At 33.3% G+C, this 27,081-nt stretch overlaps 2 protein-coding genes across 7 annotated transcripts in view; one reads left to right on the top strand and one right to left on the bottom strand.

Moving 5' to 3' along the window:
* RFESD (Rieske Fe-S domain containing) overlaps nucleotides 1-27,081 on the top strand; it is a 56,354-nt gene that overhangs the window by 3,878 nt on the left and 25,395 nt on the right. For 2 of the 6 annotated variants that reach the window (XM_074207672.1, XM_074207673.1), the window contains exons 2-4: nucleotides 5,536-5,718; nucleotides 5,812-5,846; nucleotides 8,672-13,346. In XM_074207672.1, the coding sequence (XP_074063773.1) occupies nucleotides 5,541-5,718; nucleotides 5,812-5,846; nucleotides 8,672-8,971 (513 nt within the window). In that variant the 5' untranslated portion in view covers nucleotides 5,536-5,540 and the 3' untranslated portion in view covers nucleotides 8,972-13,346. Of the gene's footprint in view, nucleotides 1-130; nucleotides 399-5,535; nucleotides 5,719-5,811; nucleotides 5,847-8,671; nucleotides 13,347-13,367; nucleotides 16,003-27,081 lie in introns of those variants that run through there. The other 4 variants (XR_012472631.1, XM_074207670.1, XM_074207671.1 and 1 more) reach the window with 4 other exon arrangements.
* On the bottom strand, nucleotides 14,952-25,472 carry SPATA9 (spermatogenesis associated 9). The gene is made up of 5 exons (XM_074207669.1): nucleotides 25,137-25,472; nucleotides 24,866-24,954; nucleotides 22,702-22,929; nucleotides 18,223-18,318; nucleotides 14,952-15,981 (listed from the first exon to the last, which is right to left on the bottom strand). The coding sequence occupies exons 1-5, from the start codon at nucleotides 25,195-25,197 to the stop codon at nucleotides 15,712-15,714; spliced, it is 744 nt and encodes a 247-aa protein (XP_074063770.1). The 5' UTR covers nucleotides 25,198-25,472; the 3' UTR covers nucleotides 14,952-15,711.

The raw sequence follows: 27,081 nt of genomic DNA, 5'->3' as shown, positions 1-27,081 counted from the left end.
ATAAGGGTAGGAATCCCTGGTTAAGAAGAAATAAGAAAAAACAGGACAACCTTTAAAGTAACATTGAATTTATTATATGCTTGAAAAGCTCCACACAATAAAGATTTGCAGTTCTGTATATAATTCTCTTTTATACTGTAAACAGAAATACTCATTTTATTTGATATTTCTTAAGAATTTGTTTAAAAAGGAGTTTAGGAAATGTGTGCTCTCCCTCCTTTTTTATTGTAAATTGAGGAATTGCTCTAAAAAATAACTGAGTTACCTTTGAGTTGCAAAAAAAGCCTACTCTGAAGCTGAAGGCAAGGGTGTGGCTGTTTAAAAAAGTTCTGATAATTTTCTGTAGGAAGAGTTCCAACAGTTTGAACCTATTAGGACTGTGTACTGTGGAGTAACCAGTAAGTAATTTTCATTTTCCTGCTTTCATTATAGCTTTTTTAACTCTTCGGTGTGAGACATTCACTTAGAGATGCTTAAGAAGTCCAATAGACTTAATTGAGTTTAATATGCCATAATTATATTCATTCTAAGTGGGTCTAACATCTCTATGTCTAACATATATTGTGTGACCCTGGAATTATTTTTTATGTGCAGTATTGTCACTCAAAGTTATGGAAAAGAGAAAAGTTTCTTTTTTTAGAGAAATTAATGGCTATTGTTTTGAAATATTTTCCTTTTCAATACAAACAGTAAGATGAATTAATTTAATTTGTCACTTTTTTCAGTTAAGTGTTGTTTTAATATGGAATTTAAATAGAGTAAATGTGTTATTTTAATATGGAATTAGGATAGATTAAAAATGTAGGGAAATATAAATAATACATTAAAAATAACACTAATTGAATTGACCTTGTTTACAAAAGTCTTAATGGTAAAAGATAGTCACAACTTTAATTAAGATATGGAATTGTTAATTATGAAGTCACTAAATATAATAAGTAATGACATTAATGTTGTACACAAAGAAGCCAATTATAATGAAAGGATAAGTATTTCATATTGTGAAAAAGAGTAGTTTCTCAACCTTTTAGCAGCATTCCACCTACAGCTTTCTTTTTCTGTTATCATCTCTTGCCAAAAACAGGCCACTTTAGCCTTTTCTCCTAACCTTGAAAGAAGCTAAATTGTTGTTGTAGATTCCTGTGAATTTGCTAACTATTGTTTCCTATGACTAAGAAAATATTCTGTTTCACTTTAAGTTAATTGCTGTAATTTTTATGTTAAGCATCTTATACATTTCATTAATTGTATGGTTCTAGTGGTTTTTCTATTTTTTTAAATCTGGAAAATGAATTATATAACTTTTTTGTGCTTTCTCTCCCTCAATGACCAGTTTTAAGTAAACTTTAAGTCTTCATCCATATCAGTGCTGTAGACAGAATATTCTTTGAAAAATGAAGTATTTTATCCCCCCTTCCCAATTTTCCCCTTGAGATTTTTCCTTGAGGTAGGGTCGCTGTCTATACATAATTTGCTATGCAACCTAAATCTCTGGAAAAGGTATTTTAGGACCTAGATTCTTTTGGGACCTAGATTTGATTTCTCCCATCTACCCACCCCTCAATTCAATTCAAGGAAGTCTGATTTTAATTGTAAAATGAGAAGGATTGGACTAAATGCTCTTTATTAACATTAGAACACCTAGCTATTCCCTCATAAAATAACTTTTACTTTGTATAGCTGTGAAGAAGACATTCTACTATATTAACTTTCATTGACTTGTGTCTTCAATTTACTTGACCCTCCAAAACAGGAGTCCAGTCTTTTGTCAGTTGAAGATCCTTGTTCTCTAGTTATGTCACTGCTTGAAATCCAAAAGCAATCACCTGAGGCTCTTTTCTACTCTTTCTTTTTCCTGTTGCCTAACTCTTACTTTAGAAGTAAACTTTTTTGAAATTTTTAGGAATTTACATAATCTCTAATTTAGCAGTTCTTTTTGTAAAAATCATCTGGATAAATGCTGGATTTTATTTTGTTTGGGTTTTTTTTTAGTGAAAAAGAACTTTTGTTTTTCAAGGAGATAGTTTAAAGAGAATAGGGAGAACAAATTTAAATCTACATTTAATCAGAAAACGAGACAAAAATTTTAACTCTTTAGCGAATCAGACATCACAACTTAATAGAAACTTTATCATACCTGCCAATCTTCCAGTGGAAGGTCAAATAAATAGTTATAAAAAGTAACTTCGATAGGGGAAAGAATAATCTAGATAGTTTAAAAATATACAAGTCACTTGATCAACTGATTATAGTGTTGGGAGTTGTTGCTTCTTTGTGTTTGATACACTGTATGTACCTGTATCATACATGATACCTAAAGAACTTAATGACTTTTCAAAGTTTATATTTGGAAGGAACCATTAAAAATTTTGTTATCAGTACCTTATTTTCAGCATGGCACAGTAGAGAGAAAATAGGTCTGACTTTTAGAAGTTCTAGAAAATTGTATTAAGTTGGAAAGACTTCCAAGTACAGGCCCAGTGATAGATTCTTTATTTGTCATACAAAGACTAGTCTAATTAAACTTGGAAAAACTTATAACCAAAAAGTTGGCTAACCATTGATAAAAATTTTGTCCATAGCAACTTTAATTCCTAAAATATTAATACAGTTTTCAAACACTATTTCTCATCAAATATCAAAACAACTCCCCATCCTATCCCCCCCAAGCACATTCTCTAAAATCTACTTATTATTAACAGAACAGGCATGTTTTTTTAACTTTGACAATGTTACTAATATTGATCTTTCTATTTGCCTGGAGTTTTGTTGCTTCTCATTGTTGACTTAAAGTATCATAGACTTAGAGTTAGAAGGAAATTCAAACTATATTTATTCAAGCCTCCTCTTCTTATAAGGGAAACTGAGTCCCTAAAATTTGCCCAAGATCACAAACTAGTCAGGAAAAGACTTTATTCTCATAAGTAAAAATGTTCTAATAAAATTATTGTTTAGAACTACAACTAAATACAAACTTCCTTTAAAAACCTTTTAAAACTCCATATGTTACTTCCCTTATTCCTTGAATTAAGTTTTCTTCCTTTTCCTCTTCTTCTAACCAGTTCTTAATTAAAAGGGAAACAGGTTAATTGCTTCTATAACACTTGTAAGCACTAAAACTGCCTTTAATTACTCTGCCAAAAACTATGGTCTATAGTAGTGATTCTTAAACTTTTTGGTCTCAATGGCCCCTTTCCCTATTAAAAATTATAAGATTTTTTTCACAACATGATCAATATGGATCTATGTTTAGCATGGTTGTACATGTAGAGCCTATATTAGATTGCTTTCTGTCAGAAGGAGTGGGTAAGGATGGGAGGGAGGGGGAACAATGTAAACCTCAAAACCTTGCCAAAAAATTGATGGGTGAAAAACTACCGTTGCATGAAGGTGGAAAAACAAATAAATGTTCATTCATTCATCTTAAATAATAGTAATAAAGTTATTATGTCATGTTAAAAACATTTTCTCTGAATAATATTCCAAAACAAAATAATTAGTGATGTCAGTGGCATTATTTTACATATTTTTATTAATTTATTTAATTTCTAGATTAATAGAAATAGATTCTCATATCTATTTCTGCATTCAGTCTTTTGCAAAATATTGAAATATATGAAGAAAATCCTGCCTCAGTTATGAGGTTGGAAAAGGGGAAATTTTTTTGTTGAAAGGATTTTGAAAGATTTTATTTATTTTGAGTTTTGAGTTTTACAATCTTTTCCCATTCTTGCTTCCCTCCCCTCACCCCCCCCCCAAAAGGCATTGTTAGTCTTTATATTGTTTCCATGGTATACATTGATCTCAGTTGAATGTGATGACAGAGAAATCATATCCTTTAGGAAGAAAAATAAAGTATGAGATAGTAAAATTACATAGTAAGATAATGGTTTTTTTTTTTTTTCTACTTTGAAGGTAATAGTTTCTGGTCTTTGTTCAAACTCCATAATTCTTTCTCTGGATACAGAAGGTATTCTCCATTGCAGATAGCCCAAAATTGTCCCTGGTTGTTGCACTGATGGAATGAGCAAGTCCATCAAGGTTGATCATCACCCCCATGTTGCTGTGAGGGTGTATTAATGTTTTTCTGGTTCTGCTCATCTCGCTCAGCATCAGTTCATGCAAATCCTTCCAGGCTTCCCTGAATTCCCATCCCTCCCGGTTTCTAATAAAACAATAATGTTCCATAACATACATATACCACAGTTTGTTAAGCCATTCCCCAGTTGAAGGACACTCACTTAATTTCCAGTTCATCTTCAACAGAGCTGCTATAACTATTTTTTGTACAAATGATGTTTTTACCCTTTTTCATAATCTCTTCAGGGTATAGACCCAGTGGTGGTATTGTTGGATCAAAGGGTATGCACATTTTTTGTTGCCCTTTGGGCATAATTCCAAATTGCTGTCCAGAAAGGTTAGATGAGTTCACAGCTCCACCAACAATGTATTAGTGTCCTAGATTTCCTGCATCCCTTCCAACATTGATCATTGTCCTTTCTGCTCACATTGGCCAGTCTGAGAGGTGTGAGGTGGTATCTCAGAGATACTTTAATTTGCATTTCTATAATAAATAATGATTTGGAGCAATTTTTTATATGACTATGGATTGCTTTGATTTTCTCAACTGTAAATTGCCTTTGCATATCCTTTGACCATTTGTCAATTGGGGAATGGCTTGTTTTTTTGAAAATTTGACTCAGTTCTCTGTATATTTTAGAAATGAGTCCTTTGTCAGAAATACTAGTTGTAAAAGTTGTTTGCCAATTTACTACATTTCTTTTGATCTTGGTTCCAGTGGTTTTGTCTATGCAAAACCTTTTTAATTTAATGTAATCAAAATTATGTAGTTTGTTTTTAATGATGTTCTCCATCTCTTCCTTGGTCATAAACTCCTTCCTGAAAAGGGAAAATTGTAATAGGCAATCTCCTAATTGTTATAAAAATCACAAACTTTTCCTGTGAGGGTCTTCAAGACCCTCAAGGACCCCCCCTCATCATACTTTGAGAACCTGTGGTCTAGAGGGCTTTCTACCTTCTATATAATTCTGAGCTGTTCTTATAATAGTGGTATGGGAGCAGCTAGGTGGCACGGTGAATAGAGCACAGGCCCCGGAGTCAGGAGAACCTGAGTTCAAATTTGACCTCAGACACTTAATAATTACTTAGCTGTGTAACCCTGGGCAAGTCACTTAACCCTATTGCCTTATTAAAAAACCTAAATAAATAAATAAAAATGTAATAGTGGCTTTGCTAGAGACATTAGGTCAATAGTGGAGGAAGAATGTAGAAACTCTTGGTGAGACAGCATACCTAGTTTTACTAATTGATTATCCTATGAAACAATAAAATATATCTCTGGGAATCAATAAGGATTTTGTATCTGAAAGAATTTTATATTGATAGAGTTTCATCTGAAAGAAATCTTTGTTTTTTTTATAATTTATGAATAATTCTGCATTGGTTAAGGTCCTGAACTAAGAAAGACCATACTTACTAGTTATCTGGTGTATTTTTTTTATTTGTTTTATTTAGCAAACATGGATTTGCAAAGCTCTACACAAGATCCTAAGAAAACAGAAGATAATTCTCCTATCTATGTTGGCAGAGAAGAAGATATTAAAAAATCTCAAAGAATGACAGCTATAGTCCATGACAGAGAAGTTGTCATTTTTTATCACAAAGGAGAATATCATGCTATGGATATTCGCTGTTACCGTAAGATTTTTTACATTATGTTCTCTTTGTGGTTATATAGTTAACTATGAAACTGTCTTTGTTGACTAGATGCTTTATTCACTTATATTTCAGATTCAGGAGGACCTTTACATTTGGGAGAAATAGAGGTATGTAATAAACCAATTTTCAACAAACCCAGATAATTTTTTTCTATTTTATTTCTAAATGATTTTATTGTTTAATATTTTTTAATCTTCTGGCTTTCAAAAGTAGTGAAAAACTTAATTACCTTTTACTTTAGAATATAATTTAGCTTATATGTTAATATTGTTAAGAATATTTCCTAACTCATAAAATGTGTAAGCTATACTATATTCAACTACATAAGAGTTTGAAACTGTCCAGCTTTATTATTCTGCCCCTCTTTTCAGTTTTTTTGCCTGTCCCCCTCTACTCCATACTAAAAATGGGGAGCACTACCTTTCCTCCTCATGAAAAGTTTCAGTCTAAGTTTATATGCCCCTTTTCTCTCTGAATTTTGTATCTGCCTGGTTTATACTTAACCTTGGATGTGAATTTAGTAAGTGAATGGGCATTGTGATAGAAGATTAAATTCAAAAGTTTTATTCAGTATTTATTCTCTAGTTGATGATAGCTATTAGACCAGGTGGATAAAATTTAGAGCGTATACTAATTAATATTCATGTTAAGAATGATGTTTATTTTAAATCCAAACATAGAATTATGCCCAAACTATAGAATTTTCTTCCACTCTTCCAGAGTTGTTCATATTCCTCCTTTAAGTATCTCCTATTGGGACCCTAGAAGTTACAAGATCCTTGTACCTGACCCTTCTGCTTTCTTTTTCTTACTTAAATTCAGTCAGAACTAGAAAGTTGATATATAATTCATTTAGAAAGTGGAGATCATTTTCATTCTTATATAACCTCTTGAAGTAGAAAAGGAATAGAACTTTTTATATTATCTGAGAACTTTCTTTTTTTTTGCTTTGTAAATACTAAATATTTTATTGTGCTTTACAAGTACAATGTATAAAGTATCTTTAATGGCTAAAACATTTTCCAACAGATAAAAGAGTTCAAACTCCTGGGATTGAAAACAGGTTAAATAACTTTATCAGTGTCACACATTAGATCTAGAGCAGAACTAGAAATAAAGATCTATGCATTTCATTTTGAATTTTGTAGTATGAGAAGGAAAAAGAGAAGGAACAAACATTTAGTAAGAATTATGTGTGAGGTATTCTGGTAAGAGCTTTTCAGATGTTATGTCATTTGATCCTCAACAATCCTGGGAGGGTAGTGCTAATATACATATACATATACATATATATATATATATGTATATGTATATATATATGTGTATATATATATATATATTAGATTTTTGCAAGGCAAACGGGGTTAAGTGGCTTGCCCAAGGCCACACAGCTAGGTAATTATTAAGTGTCGGAGACCGGATTTGAACCCAGGTACTCCTGACTCCAGGGCCAGTGCTTTATCCACTGCGACACCTAGCCGCCCCTCCACTGCGCCACCTAGCCACCCCTAAGGGCAGTGCTAATATTAAAGCTGTTTTACAGTTAGGAAACTGAGGTCAAATGACTTGTCCAGAGTCACATAACTTAACACATCTGACATCTGATGCCAGAATTGACCTCAAGCTTTCACTCCATTGGATCATCAGCTGCTTTAATTCACTTCATTCGATAAATGTATTTTGAACCCCTTTTGTATATCCTAGACCCAGGTACATTACTAATGCTTATTCCCTAAAATCAAGATTTACTAATTAAAATGTAAAAATATGCCTTATATCAATGGGCAAATCACCTAACCTCTATGAGCCTCTATAAGTCTTGATTTCCTCATCTAAAAAAATGAGGTTAATAGTACAAACCTTACAGGGTCTTACTGGAATTGAATGGTAGAAGTTAAAAATGAGCTGCTTATTAATTGGAGAATAGCTGAACAAAAAAGAAATGAACTAGGTGGTTTCAGAAAAACTATATGAACTTATGAAAAATAAAGTGAGTAAGAACCAGGAGAAAAATTCATGCAATAGCAGCAATATTGCAAATATTTGACAAATGTAGTAACTCTAATCAGCACAATGACCCACCACAGTTCTAAAGTTCTCATGATGAAGCATACTATCCATCTTTAGATAGAGAGCTAATGGACTCAGAATGCAGACTAAAGCAAATATTTTCTCTTGGGTTTTTTTTTTTTGGTGGGCGGGGTGGGGTGGGGTTGAGGAGAGGGGAGGGGGCATGGCTAGTATCATTATATTTGTAATAGTTTTTATTTTTCTTTTCCTCTCATTGGGTGGAAGAGGGAATGAGGGAAGGGAGAGAATATAGGACTGAAAAAAAAAAGTCTCTGCCCAAAACCCAAACAATTCATGCTGATTGGAGGCATGAACTATTGTTATCATGTTAATGATTGTATCTTCAGCATCTAGTACAATGCCTAGTAGGCAAGTTAATACAGTTTTTATTTTAAAAATTTTGATGCTTTGTTACTCAACTCCTGTCAGAGCAGTGATAAGACTCAAGCTACAAATTGAAATATACATTTTAGGACATAATGATTAATGTGAGATTTTGTGTTTCTTGACTATTCAAAGTTGATGAACGAGTTTTCTTTTTTCTTTTCAGTTAGGGATTGGTGGGAGGATAGAAAACAAATGCCTGCTAAATGAAAAAAGTAAAATAAAAAAATTACAATAAAATTCTTTAATGTGGGGCGGCTAGGTGGCGTAGTGGATAAAGCACTGGCCTTGGAGTCAGGAGTACCTGGGTTCAAATCCGGTCTCAGACACTTAATAATTACCTATCTGTGTGGCCTTGGGCAAGCCACTTAACCCCATTTGCCTTGCAAAAACCTTAAAAAATAGTAATAATAAAATTCTTTAATGTGAGAACTTGGAATTCCAAAATCTTAAATCTGATTAATCATTTCTTCCCCAGGATTTTGATGGACGGGCATGTATTGTTTGCCCCTGGCATAAATACAAAATTACTTTATCAACTGGAGAAGGACTGTATCAAGCTATAAACCCCAAAGATCCATCAGCAGAACGCAAATGGTGTTCCAAAGGAATTAAGCAAAGGATCCATACTGTGACTGTGAAAAATGGGCGTATCTATGTGACTCTTTCTAAGACCTCAGAGTTTAAGTGTGATTCTGATTTCTATGCCACTGGACAGTTTAAAGTAATTCAAAGACCTTCTACTCTGAAGAAAGATCCTGATTTTAAAAATACTTGACAATAGGTGTGTAAAGCAAGTATTTTTTAGAAAATTCTATACAAAAGACAACAAATAGAATTAACTTAGTGATCACCTATTCTTATCCTGTAATTTTATAGCAAATGAAAATGAGTTTTAAGGAAGTTATAGATGAGTCACAAAAGCATTAAGTAACAAGAAAGACAGGATTTGAACCCAGGTCTTCTGATTCCAGATCCTGAGGACCAGAGTTCAAATTATGACTGTCCAAAGCATCAAGTTGTCCAAATATTGTTATAGCTACAATTTCAGAGAACTTGACCAGGAGTCAATGAATTGCCTCCGTTTTGGAGGCTGTGCCCTGTTGAGTTTTCAGTGAAATTTGTTTTTGAACAGTTCATGAAAATACCCAATAATTTTAGTCATTCCAGCCCCCACCATGACATGGGTCTCATGCCACCACAGACAAATGCATGCCACAATTTAGAGAGCTCTGTCTTAAGTCATTCTAAGAAATACACCTGGAAATCTTTCCCCAGGTTAGGTTGCTAATCATCATTGATATATAAAGTGCCTGTCTTATGGATCTGTTTTCCCCTATCCTGACTACATATTAATTATACTATGAAGAGAAAATATATCACTAAGCATATGATCACTCCATCTTTTGATGAAAAGAGCAAGGCTTTGTAAATTAAAAGACCCCACAAAAAGTCATTAAAATATAATATTATATTTGTAACTTTCATATAATCGTGATGAACACATTGGCTCTCTGTTATTACTTCAATTTTTTTTCCCCCTCAGACTGTGCAGTAACTATTTTTTTTTTCAGTGTTGATGGGCCAGCTTTCTCTACTGGGAAGCTTTTATGCAGATTTTGGAGAAGAGATGGTTAGGTATGTGAAATATTGCATAAAAGCTAAATTTTTCTATATAAATTTGTATGTTGTCTTCAGTATTAAGTCTACTTCTGACTAGAAATTGATATCTTTTCTTTATCATGGTCATCATAAAAGAAAAGACTTTATATAAAAATGAAAAGAAAGTCCTTACATACACCAAAATATTTATAGCATCACTTTTTGTGATAGCAAATAATTAGATACAAAATAGATGTCTATCATTTTGGTAATAGCTAAACAAATTTTGGTGTATATATGTAGTTGATTTATTATATTTCTATAAAAATGATATTCTGCCTAGAAGAATGGAAAAAATCTACATGAACTCATTCAGAGTGAAGTAAGTAGAACCAAGAAAATATATACAATTATAATATAAATGGAAAGAATCTTTTGAAAAAATTACAAACAATAAATATGGCCTCAAAAAGAGACATAGCAAGATATCGTTCCTCTTTTGCAAAAGTCAAAAATCTATAAATGTGAAAGATTTCACATATTTTCAAACTTTTTTGATTTATTGATCAGTTTTGCCAATTTCTTTTTCCTTTTTTGTTCTAATAAAAAATATTACTGGTTCAGTGGGCTGACTTTGGGAAGGAGGAAGGGAAATACTGTGGGAAATTTTGATGAAGTAAAAAACTAAAACTTTATTTTTAAAAAACTTAGCAGGGGCGGCTAGGTGGCGTAGTGGATAAAGCACCAGCCTTGGAGTCAGGAGTACCTGGGTTCAAATCCGGTCTCAGACACTTAATAATTACCTAGCTGTGTGGCCTTGGGCAAGCCACTTAAGCCCGTTTGCCTTGCAAAAACCTAAAAAAATAAAAATAAAAAAATAAAAAAACTTAGCAGATATGAAGACAGAAGACTATAGATGATAAGTCTGGAATACAAATTACAAGGCTGATATGGAGATATCATAGTGTTGGGAACTTCAGTGCCTGCCAAAATTCACCTGCCAAAATAAAAACAACTGATATTTTTAGTTTGCCTTGATTATGATTTCAACCTTTGAAAGGGGGAGAAAACAGCAAAAGGAACTATTATTCTGGAGCTGATTCTGACCACAAAGGAAGAGCTGGTTGTTGAAGCAGACGTGATCAAAATATGAAAAAAGTAACTTTGACAAAATCATCTTAGAACTCAGTACAGTGGAGGATAAAGTCAGAGACCACTAGATTTGGAAGGGCAAATTTCAGAAGACTCAGAGAAAGAATAATTAGAATTCCAAAACCCAAAATTCTGTAGCTAAAGTGAGTGCAAAAATTGATGGGAATCTCAAATTTCTGAAGATGCAAGCAAGAATCATTCTGATGAGAAAAGAGGAAACTGTTGGTCAATAAACATTTATTAAGTGACTATTATGTGCAGGCATGATGACAAGCACCAGGGATACTAAAAAAAGTAAAAAGGCAAAATATAGTCCCTGCTCTCAGGGAGTTCACAATTTAGTGGGAGAGACAGTAAGCAAAAAAAAAAGTACAAAAAAAACCTATACAGAGAGGGAAAATGGAAAAAAAGAGGGGAAAGCATTAGAATTAAGAATTGGGAAAGGTTTTCTATAGAAGATAGTTCAGGAAAGCTTCCTGTAGAAGATGGGATTTTAGTAGGAACTGGAAGGAAGCCCAGGAAGCCAGTAGGTAGAGATCAGAAATGATAGAGTGTTTCAGGAATGGAGGAGCAACCACTACAAAATGTCTAGGTTCAAAGGCAGAGTGTCATTTGAGGCATAACAAGGAAGTCAGTGTTACTGGATCAAAGAATTTAGGGAATAGTAGGAAGGGGCTGGGTTATGAAGGATTTTGAATGCCAAACAAGAATTTTATTTTTGGTCCAGGAGGCACAAGGGATTCAATTGAGTTTATTGAGTAGAGGTTTGATATGATATGGTCTGTGCTTTAGGAAAAACACTGGCCTTTCCTATAGCTGATGGAGGATGTATTTAGAGTGGGGGGGAGGCTTGAAGGAGGCAGGCAGACCCACCAGAAGCTTATTGCAATAATCTGTTGTGGGGAAATAGGGTTCTGACATCAAGGGGATAGTATCAGAGTATAGGAAATCTGTTTTTGAGATATTGCAAAAATGAAGCTGACAGGATTTGGCAACAGATTGGATATAGTGGGGGTGGGGCAGAGATAGTCAAGAGTTGAGGAAGGGACCCTTAGTTGTAAACCTGAGGGACTGGGAGAATAATACAATAGGAAAGTTGGGGGGAAGGGGAGTGTTTAGGGCTAACAAATTAGTTCAGTTTTGAATATGTGTCACTGTGGAGAGATTGATACTGCATTGATAAGGGGGTTGTAGAAGCATTGCCCAGAAGCAGTTGAGACTGTGCAAAAAACTTTTAGTTGACCCAGTCAGCATGGTTGTGTATTATTCTTCAGCAGCATGTATGTAGAAAAAAGGCACCAGATGGTGAGAGTCATTCCAGGGTAACTTGCAATTGATGATATGATAAGGGACTCAGGAACTTAAGAGGACAGTACTGACTTGATTTGGTTCACTGATGGGTGAAGAAAGGGGAAAAAAGAGAGTGGTTTGTTCAAGGGAATTGACCTGGGGAAGAACTGAGGAGTCAAGGAATAGAGGTGTGGATGCAGATGAAGAACAAGTGATAGGGGAAAGCAGAGGCAGACGTACAATGTCACTAGATTATTGTCAAGGGAATTTCAGAAGAATGTAGAGGTACTGCTTTGGATGGTAAGATCAAGAGTATGACCATCTTTGTATGTGACTGGAGTGGGAAGGGTAGAGGAGTAGCTCATGAGAGGGGAGTAGGTTGAGGAATTATCTAGAGACTGATATAGATATTCACCTGTCAATTTAGAACTTTTTAAAGAAAACATACCTCAGGAAACTGGAAATGCCTTTTAATTTCAGCTGATTGAAATGAATTAATATTATGAAATATTATTGCATTGTAAAAGATTATGAAAATATAGAGGATAAGAAGACATATGGACTAATTTAAGTAGAGTCAGGAAGACAATATATTACAACAATGTAAATAGAACAGCAACAACTAAAAATAATCTAAACTAATGTTAACCCAAAGAAATGATATGAAAATAATCCTTTCTTTTCAGAGGCAGGAGACTGGGTGCAAAATATGGAAAATTTCATTCTTGGTTGATATATTGATTTATTTTGCTAAACTTTTTTTCTTTTTTACTTTTTTTCTTTCATTATAAGAGATGATTCTTTGGGTGGGGGAGGGGGAAAAGATATATTGAGAAATAAAAGTCTTACAAAGTCAAAATATTTTAAAAAATAAAATAAAAGATGTACAGAAAATGGAAGCAAGGGCAGATATTAGATGATCAGTGCAAAAAAACACATTTAAGTTTGGAAAACAAGCTTGGAAAGCTCTGTGGCTGGAAAGGAATGCAAGAAATAACAAAAAGAGGTTGTAATTATTTTGTTTATATTGAGAAAAGTAAAAACTTAAAGATCAGAATAGTGTTTTATGAGCTGGGGTAATGCTGAAAGATGGCAGAACTAATCAATTTTTGTCTGTTTTCTCTGCCAAGGACAATGATCTTTGGACTGAAAAAGAATACAACAAAAGTACGATAGGAAGTTGAAACCAAGGATAAGTAAGATAAGTAAGAAGATAATAAGAGAAAACAACTAACCCTGATGAGTTCAAGCCACCTGGCCCAAACATACCAAGGATGTATCCCAGATTCTTGGAAGTTACTGTTAAATCTTGTTAGTGCTCCTTCAAAAGAGTATAGAGAATATGAGAGTTGCAGCAAGAAATGTCCTGGATTTTGTTTGTTTGTTTGTTTTTAAATTTAAAAAGGGAAGAGATGGAGACTATAGGGTGATGAAATTCCAGAATTAATGACTAAAAGAACAGGTAAGGAACTTCAAGAATGTTAAGGGTTTTTAGAGCAGAGAGATAGCACATTGCATAGAGCAACCAGTCTGGAGTCAGGAAGACCTGAATTCAAATTTGGCCTCAGACACTTATGAACCATATGACCCTGGACAAGTTAATCCTGTGCATCAGTTTCTTGATCTATAAAATGAACAGAAGAAGGAAATGGGAAACCACTCTGTCAAGAAAACCCCACACCAGGTGGAGTGGGGAGGACAGCTAGGTGGCACAGTGAATAAAGCAACAGCCCTGGAGTCAGGAGGACCTGAGTTCAAATTTAACCTTAGACATTTAATAATTACCTAGATATTTGACCTTTGGCAAGTCACAACCCCATTACCTTGCAAAAACTTAAAAACAAATAAATTAATGAATGAATGAAAATAAATAAAGCTCCAAATGGGGTTACAAAGAATTAGACACTACTGAAACAAGGAACTTCTAGAAAAGGAATTTGTAATCATTCCATATGTGTGTGTTGATCCCAAAGATTGAAAAATATAATGAGCAAGTAAGTACAGCTTATAGGCAAGATCAATGACTGGAATCAGGGAACTAATTTAAATCAACTTAACGCAAGTCAACAGATATTTATTAAGCATTAACAGTGCCAGGCATTGTGCTAAGTGTTGGGGATACAAAAACAAAAAAAAGAAACAGTTTCTATCCTCAAAAAGCTCACATGATCCAATAAGAAGCAGAATGAGTCTGATTTGTAGCCTTAAACTTGAACTATTACTCTACAACCTATAAATAATAAACCTTGAAAACACACTTTAAGATATGAAAACAGAAGTCACCTCTAAGTGTTAGCATTAATTTACTTCATTTTTTCTTCTAAAATTATAAAGTTAATCAATTTTACATATTTGATTACATATAAAGTTTGAATTTTATAATTAAAATAATTATCATTTATATAGCACCTACTATGTGTTAAGCACTATGCTAAATGCTTCCTAAGTATTATAAAATTTGATCTTTATAACAACTCTAGGAGATAGGGCTATTAATATCTCAGTTTTACAGATGAGGAAAGTGAGACAAATAAATGATTCATCCAAAGTTATAGAGGTATTTAAACTTAGGTTCTCCTGACTAGGCCCAAGCATTCTATCCACTATATTTTCAGCTACCATAAAGTTATATATACAAATAAACTTGTCTATTCAAATCAATTCTGAATTGCAAATGTAATATTTTATAATTAAACAATATTTACTTAAGAATCTCAAATGGCTATTCTACTTTTTCAGTTAGAGAAAGTGAGACAGAAAGTAATTATTCATGGCAAAAGGGTCTTGGGCTTTGAAGCTTCTAAATACTCATATATTTATTGACTCTATGAGGAAAAGGGTTATGGGATATTTTGATAGTTTTTAAAACTTCATTAAAAAAATTTTTTTTAAGTTTTTGCAAGGCAAATGGGATTAAGTGGCTTGCCCAAGGCCACACAGCTAGGTAATTATTATTAAGTGTCTGAGGCCGGATTTGAATTTAGGTACTCTTGACTTCAGGGCAGGTGCTCTATCCACTGCGCCACCTAGCCATCCCTAAAACTTCATTTTAAAATTTTAAAATGATTTCAGTTATTAGAAAGATATTTAAAAATATAAATTTATTGTAAAAGGACCTATAATCTAAGTTGTACCATAATGCACATAATCTACCAAATTAATATTGATTTGTTAAGGTGAAGATTTACACTGACCTCTATCTATATTATTCTCTCTTTTTGTGCTGAAAACCACTTATATCATATGTATATATATATATATGTGTGTGTGTATATATATATATATAATATATATGTAAACAGTTCATTTCATTTTTCTTCTACATGTACCAGAGAATGTAGCAATTACTTTGTTTATAAGTAGGGTATTAAATATATCTATATTTCCCCCATTTTCATATTAAATGTACCTTCAGATAGCATTTAAGCTCTATTTTTTTTAAAAAAGTGATTTTTTTTTTGTATTCACATTTACTTATTCATTCATTTCAGATGATTGGTCAAATACAGAATGTAATACTTGAATTTTGTTACTCAGCTTAATATCATGAAGTTTGGAAAGGAGAATAGCACTTGGGTTCTCCGGTAGAGATCTAAAAGATTTAGCTACGATTTCAGCTTCAGAAAACACAGGCTCAGAAAAGGCTTTTCTAACTTCAAAACTATCCTTTTTGTTTTGCTTTATGGATTCTTCTTCTTGAGAAATATTCTTCGCCTTCTCCAGCAATGCATTAATACAGACTGTCTATGTAATAAAAAGAAAAATCTATTTTATTATTAAATAACATTTTCTTTTAAAGTTAGCAATCTATGTATTTCAATAACAATTTCAGAATTTATACTTTCATGATTTATTAAAGAAAACAGTTTCTAAGTGATTGAATTAGCTTCCCAACTAGCACTATAAAATAGAATTCATTATTTATAATACTTTTAGAATCCTCTGCCTAACTGACTAGTTTAGAGTACCATAATTTGAAAAGAATATAGATCAATTAGGGAAGAATTCAATAAGACAATAAAGCGGTGATTTCTAGTCCCACTTTTATGATACTCCAGGTACTATCACTAAAATTCTTTTAAAATTCTTTTAATCTGCTTATCTCCATCAGAAGTCTCACTTACAAATAAATTTATGCCAAATGACACTTAGGAAGTAAGTATAAAATAAATAAAAAATCTTAAAGAGTTTTTAACTATTTCAGAAAAGTTGGGGAACATAATAGGTCTGTTATGTTTGTATAGTGCAACATGGAAATGAAACCTAAATACTTTTAGAGAACAACAGGTATTGAAGTAAGGTAATAATTCAACTTAATTCAATGCTATATCTTAAGCAACTTACATTCTGAAAGGGACTATTCTATCATATAGAGCTGCAGAGATAAAAAGAATGGCTCCTGCCCTTAAGGAAGTTAAATTCTACCAGGGAAGCAGCATGTCAACAGAAAAATAAATGACAAATGGCAAGACCTAATCCATGAGAATCTGGAAGACCCAACCCAGTACAGCTAGAATAAAGCTATGAATACATTAAAGCTTTTGTAAAGTAGCTTATGAACAATTAGTCATAGGTCATAAGAAGAAAAGTGAGATAAAAAGCTAAAATTCTAACAAGGAAAATTTAGCTTTTTTTTTTTTAGCCTGGTTAATACTTTGACAATTTGATTAAAAATTCTGTCATTTTACCTCCAAATATTTGAAGGTTAAAGGCAAACATTTTAAAGAAAACCTTAGATCCACACAAGCACCCCTACTATGGGTTGGTTGTATTTAGGTGAGAGGCCTGCTTACAGTCCATTGCAGGGGCATATGGTCTTATTCCACTGATTGAAAGAACTGGGAGTTATATGTAAATAGGGAATTTAGGAATAGAATAACAGGTAGGCTACAGGTTAAAGTTAGTTCATAGAAGTTCATAGAAGTCATTGATTTCCAAGAGTAAGAAAGACAAGGAATCAATTAATACTCCTCTCCCAATTTTACAGTTGAAGAAACTGAGATCTAAGGAGGTAAAATGGTTTTGCCAAAAGTTACAATAATTGACGGTAAAATCAGCATTAGAGTCAAGGTCTCCTGATCCCCAATTCCCCATCTAAATGGCATCCTTTTCACCATGAGGTTGGAACAGAGAACCCAGCATCTTTTCCAGATTTATTTTCTGAATTTTTAGGTTCAATTCAGAGAAAGAACACCTTTCCACAATTCTATAGAACAAGTGGCATAATGGATAGCTTGGGAGTAAATTATTGAATTGTGTGGTCTTGCACAAGTAATTTCATTTCTTTGGGCTTCAGTTCCTAATCTTTAAATTGAAATGATTAAACCAATTCTAGTTCTATCATGCTATGATTCTATAATTCACTAGTCAAGGTTAACAAGGTTAAGTTGAAAAAAGTAGATATTTTACTCTCCTATAAATTGTATTTTACATGCAAAAACTTTTAATAAGATATTCAATTCTATTTTTCTATAAATAAAAGAAACTTTTAGACTTGTCTTGATTATCCAAAGGACGGAGGGAACTCTGGCTAATTAAACAAGTTTCTTTTATGAATTGATATCAGAGATACAATACTATACCATATACTATGATTTCAATGTTAGAGGAAACATTTAAATAAATATCAGGTCTCTAGAAATAGCTTTTGATAAGACTATTTCAACAGTCTCATTTTTTTTAGTATGCTTTAGATAATGTAGATATTTAGTTAAGATTTGTCTAACAGAAGTACTACTGTATTATAATTAGGTTTCAAAATAGGGCCATTCTTTCTTACAGTGTGATAACTGAATGAATAGCTGGATATGTAATACTTATTCTCAAAAAGGCATTTATTTTGGCTAATCAAGGTTGAAATTACACCTGAATTGCTATGCATAGTCAAGTTTAGTATTAGACTTTGTGAGAAAATAAAATAAATCTTAACCTTATCTCTTCACCATCACAAGAAAGAAATATTGCACTCTTATTTTATTAACCTACCAAGTAAATTAGCAAAGCATAAGATGCATACATTATGCTTGCAAAGGCAGTTTTTGCTGGAAAGGAGATTACATCTATCAAAGAACCCTTCCTGACCTGTAGGAAAAGAAAAAAAAATTAAGTTGTTCTTTTTCTTTCTTTTAAAAAAGTTAACACTTGAAAAATTTAAGCTTTATGTAGAGTGTAAAATGAAGTTTCGCTCATTTACTTAAAAAGGCATTCTTCTACAAAACATATCATTCAGTTGGGAACAAATGTGTATATATAGTAAGTACTTTGCAAGCCTTAAGCATGTTATGTGCTTTATATATCAATTACTATTATTGTTTTAAATTGATTGGTTGGGACTCAGAAGGCATTTTTCCCCCCTGAAACAGTATTAAAATTATTAGTTAGGTCTTAGGTTAGCCCACAAAAGTTGTTTAACTTATATTGCAGCTATTTTAATATTATTGAACTGAAAGTATGGAGAGGGAAGTATGAGACATAGGAAATGAAGAAGAGTTGTCTCCTTTACCAGGACCATCCCTAAGTAAAATTTTGAAATAGAAAAAGTTTACTTTTGAAATCCTCACATGTTCTTTTTTTTTATGATTCCATCTAATTCTCATTGAGTGAGTTTTCCAGGTCCTTGGACACTCAGATCTATTATGCCCAACAATTAGTAAATTCCTGCTCCTTCCCTTAAAACAAAGGGGTAGAGATACTTCTGTATGGTAATCACTGAGATTAATCTCCTAGATATCTAGGCAAAAAAACATGGACTGAATGAAATAAACTAATGTGAGAATGACTGAAAAGCCCCCAAGTTCTCCAAAAGGTGGGTGTTTACATTTAAAAGAAGCTTCTTGTTCATTCAAATGATTTTTCACTGATGAACACTATAGTAGTCCCACAAAGTTAGGTAGATATAGTATGTCCAATAGTATCCTTCTGGAAAAGAGAAAACACAAGGCCTGAATGTTAGGTAAAGGGAGAGTCCAGAGAAAAACAAATATCTTTAATTAAGGAGTATGATCACTGATTGATGTCACCCTAAAGAAAAATATCCAGTAGAATACTATATCAAGGACTACTGTCCTTAGCCTATTCTAGTCTACATTTTTGTCAGTTTTAGTTGGTATTTACATCCTAATTTATCTTCTTGGATTTAGTCTCTTCCTTTCCTTCTCTTCATCCTTCCAAAGATATTCCTAAATTGGTGATCTTAACTAAATCACTACCTGTTTAAGATAATTCAATGGCTCTCATTTACCTCTAGGTTTACCATTTTTTCTGCTTGGTATTTATTCCCCTTCATAATCTAGATCCAGCCTACTTTAGGGGACTGATTATTTGTTACATCCCCTCAGGCACTTTATAACACCAAACTAACTTTCTTTTCTCCATAGTTAATATTCCATTTTCAGTCTCTGAGCCAGGGTAGCAAAGGGTTACCCTAATGTCCAGAATGTGTTCGTTCTTCTCTTTCACCCAGAGCTCATTTTAAATGAGCTAGTTAAATGTCACCCTCTTAGAGGAATGGACTAGATGACCTCTGAGCTTTCTTTTAGACCTAACATTCCCTGATTCTGTCGACTCCCAGATTCTTTAAAATTTAAGATTCTTTAAAAGCTCCATGATTTTGCACAATGGGCTATGGCAGTGGCACTGGGAACAATGGACCATATTTAACTGTATTTCAGTTATTTGTAAGCTAGGCACTTTAAGTATAATTAAAAACTTTGTCTTGGGTGGTGCTTCCCCGCCCCACCCCGGGATGGAAGAGGAATGACTGGGAAATGAATACATAAAATTTTATTACAAGAGACCATCTATGAGATTAACTTGGGAAAGAAAAAGAACAAGAAAGCAAAATGGCTGTTTGATGAGAATTTACAAATAGCTGAAGAAAGAAAGAGAGTGAAAGGTAAAAGGAGAAAAACAAAGGTATATCTAATTGAATGTAGAATTCCAGAGACCAGCAAAGAGAGATAAGGTTTTCTTAAAGACATAAAAGAAAACAATAGAATGAGAAAGACAAGATAGCTTTTCAAGAAAATTAGAGATACCAAGGCAACATTTTCTGCAAAAAATGGGCATGATTGATAAAATACAAAACTGGTAGGGATGTACATATCAGAAATAGAAGAGATTAAGAAGAGAGGAACAAGAATATGCAGAATTATAAAAAGGAGATTTTAATATCACTGATAACTATGATGATGTGGTTATTGATTAGAATCAGAAATCCTGAAGCATGAAGTCAAGTGGACCTTAGGAGGCATTGCTAACATTAAGGCTGGTGGAGATGAAGGAATTCCAGCTGAATTATCTAAAAATTCGATGCCATTAAAATGTTGCAGTTAATGTCAACAAATTTGGAAAACTCAACAGTGGCCACTGGATTGGAAAAGATCAGTTTATGTCCCAATCCTAAAGAAGGGCAATACTAAAAAATTTTCAAATTAATGAATAATTGTGTTCATTTCAGAAACCAGGAAAGGTTAAGCTTAAAATTCTCCAAGTTAGGCTTCAGAAACATGTGAACCAAAAATTACCAGAAGAGGCTGATTTTTGAAGAGAAAGAGGAACAAGAAACCAGTAGTAACATTACTGAGAAAAAAACTTTGAAAGTTATGTTTAGAACTTTAGAATATAATGATAAACCATTAGTCCAAAAGAATAAAGATATCACTCACCTTCTAGCAGTGAGGTGATGCACTTAAGTTGCACAAAACAATATATTTTTGAACAGAGATAATGTGGGAAATTATTATGCTGTGCTACATAGAAATATATTGAGAGATTTGTTTTTTACTTGGGTTTTTTTGAGGGGGGTTCAATAGATATGAGTAGTGGAGAGGACCTGTTAATAGAAAGTGTTCAAAATTTTAAAGGGAAAGACTATGGATTATAATCATATAATCCATAGTCTTTCCCTTTAAAAGTAGCATTCATCAAAGATATGTTTAATGCCCAATGTGATAAAATTGTGGTTTCATGATGCAGAATTAAAGATTAAAAGGCCAAAAAAGGAAGTATTAAAGGGAAATTAAGTTAAATTTGAAAGGAAAAAAATAAGAGAAACCAGAAAGACAAAGAAGTGATACTGTATATTACTTTGTTTTCAATAAACTATATGTCTAGGAAAAATACAATGGACTTTTTAATTTTAAAAATATTTTTCTCTAGACAAGTATCTCCTTCCAATTGTCAAATCACTTATTCATAGTCACCGGTGTTCATTGTCTAAACCACACAGCTAAGGGACAGATGTACCTTGTGTTCCCAATAGTTCTGTTGGTCCTAAAATTGTTAAGTATAGGGAAACAGTACAAAGAAGTTACTTTTAGGTTGTGATACACAACATATATATGCAACCTATTATGTAGCTCTTACATAGTTTGGGAGTTTACTAGGTCTTCTTTAGTTTTCCCCTTGGGGCTAAGGCAGATTTTTAAAATCCCTAGGAAGGAATGGATTGGGTTCTGGGACTCTGGTCAGTATTTGGAACATTTTACATGGTAGGGAAGAGTCCTGGGTTGTCTAGTTTAAATTGAATCTTTTAGATGTCAATGTAGACTGAGGGGGCGGCTAGGTGGTGCAGTGGGTAGAGCACTGGCCCTGGAGTCAGGAGTGCCTGAGTTCAGGTCCAGCCTGAACTTACCTAGCTATGTGGCCTTGGGCAAGCCACTTAACCCCCTTGCCTTGCAAAAAAAAAAAAAAATAGACTGAGGCCCAACAAACTAGCACTTAAGTGGCTTGTGATATACCATATATTTCCAAAACCCAGGAAAACAAATGGGGGAAACCCCACCTTGCATTTTGACAATGACTTTATTTGTAACTTTTTTTGGTACATAAAAAAAAGGAATCCCATAACAGTGCTTCCAGTTTGTAGGAGGGCAATACATCTCATCATCTACCTTCCTAAGACACTAAAGCCAACTCTAGAAGGATTTTGGCTGGATTAATATAGAAAGTATGAAAAGTTAAATCTAATTCTACAGAGGACTAGTTAAATACTGAGCCATTCAGTGTTTCTTACTGATATATGCTACAAGTCTCCAAAGGTGGCATTCCACTCTATATAACTAGAATGAAGGACCCTGTGCAAAATAAGGTCAACATTTTCTTTCCTCCTCCCTCCCCAAATACCAGGTATACTTTTTAAAAAGGTAATAAGGGAAAAGAAAACAAAACTTTTTAAAAAGTATGCCTTGTTTTATTCTCATAGGTTTGAGGTTTATGCTAATTTATATAATTGTATAAAGGAGGCATCCAATAGGTCTATTTTTCTTATATTCATTATTCTACCCCTTCATAATTCTTGAGAACAAATTGCATGGGAGTAAAGGTCATAGGAAACCCTTTCCTTAAAGAATATCAGCTTTGCATCTAAGAAGTTAAATGAAATACATACTCATTTTAAAAAATTCATATTTTAGGGAATAAATTTTAAAAAGTTTTTATCATTTAAATGTTCATTTTTCTTACCTGAACTTTATACAGAGGTTGCTTTGGGATATTTACATCCCTCAGCAGACGATGCGATATGTTCTTTAGTTCTAAGAGCCTATGGGCGAGTTGAGGTTGCAAAAATTTGGCAACTGATTTTGATGATCTGGATATCTTATGTAATCCTTGAAGGACTGCTCCTGCATGTGTCCTAGCTAGAATGATAGCCATTCTTGGTTTGGATGTTTTCACGACCACATCTGTTTTCTGAAAAAAAAAAACTTTGAAAAGTGACTGGTCCATGATCGAAATCTCCTTGAGAGTTGACCCAATCTTGTACAACTTTGTATCCCTGTACATGATAATTCCTGTACATTGATAATTCCCTGTACATGATAATACTTTTTGGATAAATTGCAAACCCCATAAATTCGAAGGATTTGAGTCTGACTTTCAAAGAATCTTCCAGTATGTACTGGGAACACTCTACCAACACGAAACCTTACATGACTAAGCAAATAAGTCCTTCTGAGGCATGAAGAGATTAAATGGCTTGCCAGTGTCATGTAGCTAGTGTGCTATGTGGTCACTGATGAGGTTGGAATTTGAAACCGGGTCTTACTAATATCAAGTCCAGACCCTTTCCACTGCTCCAAACTAAATTATAAAACAAGAAGATCCTGAATCAGAAACATTTTGACCTCAACAGAATATGTTATGTTATGATATATATGTTACAATGGTACCTTATCAACCTTAGTGAATAGTTTACTAGACTTGGAGAGAAGACGATGTGGCTTCAAATTCTACCCCAGACATTTATTGACTATGTGACCCTGGGCAGGTTATGATTTCTTTTCCTCATCTATAAAATGAATGGATCAGGTTCTATGACTTCTTTTTTTTTTTTAGGTTTTTTTTGCAAGGCAAATGGGGGTTAAGTGGCTTGCCCAAGGCCACACAGCTAGGTAATTATTAAGTGTCTGAACCCAGGCACTCCTGACTCCAAGGCCGGTGCTTTACCCACTACGCCACCTAGCCACCCCAGTTCTATGACTTCTAAGCTCTTTTCTAACTCTAAAGATCTGATGCTTTTATTTCTAATTTAAAATTAATCTCAAGAAATAACTCAGTATTACTGCTTCATTCTAACCAATGAAATAAAATTAGATATTAATTTTTTCCATGTTATTCCTATACTTTAAAATATTTAAATTTTTAAAAATTGCAAATTAATACTTCTATGTCAAGAAGATTTGTCTAAGTTTATTTAGTAGCATAATATGCTGAAATGTTTACTTTAAATGGACCCACATGAATTTTGGCATTATTACAGATGGTTGAGGTTGCCAGTGGGATGTTACAAGTAAATGGTTGATTTTTAAAGAATATTTTCTTCCAAATTATGGTAAAAAACTTCTTGACTCTAGAATATGAACCTTTCTGGCAAATATTATTCACCTCTTATAAATAAACTGTCTTTCTTCCTGACCAGTTTCTCTTCCAAACTCTTTCATTTCTTCAGAGGGTTCTGTACTAGTATCTAATGACTTTTGATCATAAGTCTTTCAACATCTCTTGACATTGTTTTTTGTCTCCCCCCCTTTTTTTGTATTCTAGTGCTTGACACTATTCCTGATAAATGCTTATTGACTGATATATCCACAATATTTATCTTTTTCCATTATTATTTTCTGTATCACAATTGCTTTAAGTAAGTTTTATTTGAAGTATATGTAGATGCATTTTTATTTTACATTAATTAAATCTTAAGTGAACTATATCTTGCTTGTTTTGAGGATAGGGATATTTTCTTTCTTGTTTTACACTGACATCTATATCATGTTGTTTTTTGTTAACCATAATAAACAGAACCATAGGAGTCCTTTCCTTCTTGACTTTCGTTGATTTGCCTTGGCTCAAACTCCTAATATTTGTATGTTTTTGAGCTTTTTTGGGCTCATGACATTTCCTTTCCTTAGGCTAGAACCCTTAAAGGGCCCTGAAATTTGAAGTCTTTTATGAATTGAAATTGGCAACATTTTTGCCTTATATTTGAGCTATCAATTTTTCTTGTGTCTTTATGTATTCAACCTCAACCTTTATGCATTCAATCAAGTATCAAAGAAGTGGTAGAAAAAATACAACATTCATTTGTTTTTTGAAAAGAAGATCCCTTTTCAAAATTAAAAAGTCACGTTACCTGGTTTGACTGTGATAATCTTAATATGGCGGGGAATTCATCCTTAAACTCGTCTAGAAGGTCCATGAGTGCTTTCTGTAATCCCTCAACTGAGAGATGAAAAGAAGCCAGAGAAATATCTTAACTAAAAATATACTTCCCAATACATTCCCAAAGAATGCAACATTTATAGGTGGCAATTCCTTGGAGAATGAGAAAATAAGAAAATCTTGCAGAATTTTTATCCCAAGTCCCCACATCCCCACTCCCATTTGAACAAGATTGTGTATACGTTTTGCAGAAAAGTTCTTCACTACTTGGCCACATATCCAACCAATGGATTTGACTGGCATGATGAATCCCTGCTTGTACTCCTAATTCTCAGTTCTCCTGAAGCCTCAGGCGATATTTGTCCAACTCAACCTGTAGGCAGGGAAGAAGGTAGCCTTCCTACTCAAGAAAGCAGTGAAGGCCCAGAACCTGTGGTTGACTACCAGAATCATTTTTTATGGAACAATGGGCCTCTTGTGAACTTGTTACAGAATCTTCTGAAATCATAATAGTAAGGATAGTGATCACAGAAGTACTTGTGAGATACAAATCATCAAGCACTGATGAGCTCTAGGAAATAATATAACTGAACTGTATTCTACAGGGATGTTTCAATTAATGAATCCTCTAGTCACAAAACTTCTTTATTTAAAAAAACCCAAAAACCTACTGGTGTTCTTTTTATCATTACAAATTGACTTCTTTCCACACCTTCTCGATCATGTTCCATTTTTAACATTGTTTTCTTTCTATATATAGCATTCATAAAGTAACCACCCAGCCTAGTGGAGTTCTTGTTCTGATTCTTTTCATATTTAAAGAGTACAATGCACAGGATGTCCAACTCTTGTTATTTGCTACATGACTGGCTCAACTATATTTTCAGTGTTATTCTTGACTGCAACCTAATTATAACCATCATCCATTTTTCCATTGCCTAGATGAGACAGAACGACCAAAAAAGATATCTCTAATCATAATTTCTCTTTATCTATACCCAAATCAAGGTAAAGAGGGTTTATCTTGGTCAAGATTGTGAAGCCTGAAGTTTATTTTCTGTACTTTGAGAATCTCCATTTCAGCACACTCTTCCTCTAGCTCACTTTATCTTCACTCTTTTACCAAAAAAGAATATTTATTTCTAATAATACACTATTGACTTATGACTAGTTACATTTTTGTGTGAATAAGTTGCAGCATCTATTAACCAGTATTTATTGTCTCAATGACATGTCCTTTCTACTGTTCCATATTTCTGGGGAGGATGATCAAGAAGAGCCAAAGGGATCAAGAAGTTTCTTACTGACATCTTCTCTGAGGCAATTATCCTGCCAATATTTTGATGACAATCATGCTGAATTCTGGAATAATTATAATGATAATGATGATGATGACGATGAAAACCAACATTTAGTAGAGATAGCAAGATAGCTTTGGAGTAGGGAAGACCAGAGTTCAAGTCCAACCTCTGTTATATAATAGCTGTGAGACTACAGACAAGTTACTTAATGCATGAAGTGAATATATTACTCTAAATTACAGAGGAATTGCTGATCTGCATCAGCAGGAAGTTTCTAAGATTCCTAAGTGATGCAATCATAGAATGGGACAAAAATAAATTAGACTCCAGCTCCTGGAATAAGGATTCACTCTATGACAAAAATAGTTTAAAAGATTGGAAAGAAGACAGAAACTAGTTTGTGAAAGAAACTAGATTTAGATCAACACCTCATACCAGTTACCAAGATAAATGCCAATGGATACATGACTTTGGTATAAAAGTTCATATGATAAACAAATTAGAGGAGCAAGACTTGTAAATCATGAATAGGTGAAGAGTTCATGACCAAACAAGAAGTACAGAGGGTCATAGAAGAATAAAATGAATAATTTTGATTACCAAAAAACCCCAATGTGGCAAAGATTAAAATAGTTAAGAGGGGGAAAATCTTCACAGAAAATTTCTCTGATAAAGATCTTATTTCTAAAGTATATAAAAAACTGATTCAATTTTACAGTCATTCCCAACTGACTAACAAGTTATTCTCAGAGGAAGAAAGATAAGCTATGTATAGCTATATGAAAAAAAAAATCAATTTGGAAATTTGATAACTAGAAAAATGCAAATTAAGACAACTCTGAAGTTTTAATTCATACCATCACACTGACAAAAAAAAAAAAAAGAA

This window comes from Macrotis lagotis, chromosome X (assembly GCF_037893015.1).
Source record: "Macrotis lagotis isolate mMagLag1 chromosome X, bilby.v1.9.chrom.fasta, whole genome shotgun sequence".
NCBI lineage: Eukaryota > Metazoa > Chordata > Mammalia > Peramelemorphia > Peramelidae > Macrotis > Macrotis lagotis.
Note: the sequence above shows the minus strand (reverse complement) of the source record. Positions and strands in the feature narration are given on the sequence as shown.

What these genes read in the sequence shown, in the direction of transcription:
- SPATA9 (XM_074207669.1), bottom strand. Translation starts at nt 25,197, where the DNA reads ATGCCAGTCAAATCCATTGGTTGGATATGTGGCCAAGTAGTGAAGAAC. An exon ending in GAAGAACTTTTCTGCAAAAC is followed by an intron (nt 24,955 to 25,136) that starts GTATACACAATC and finishes TTCATCTCTCAG; the next exon opens with TTGAGGGATTACAGAAAGCA. An exon ending in GATTATCACAGTCAAACCAG is followed by an intron (nt 22,930 to 24,865) that starts GTAACGTGACTT and finishes TTTTTTTTTCAG; the next exon opens with AAAACAGATGTGGTCGTGAA.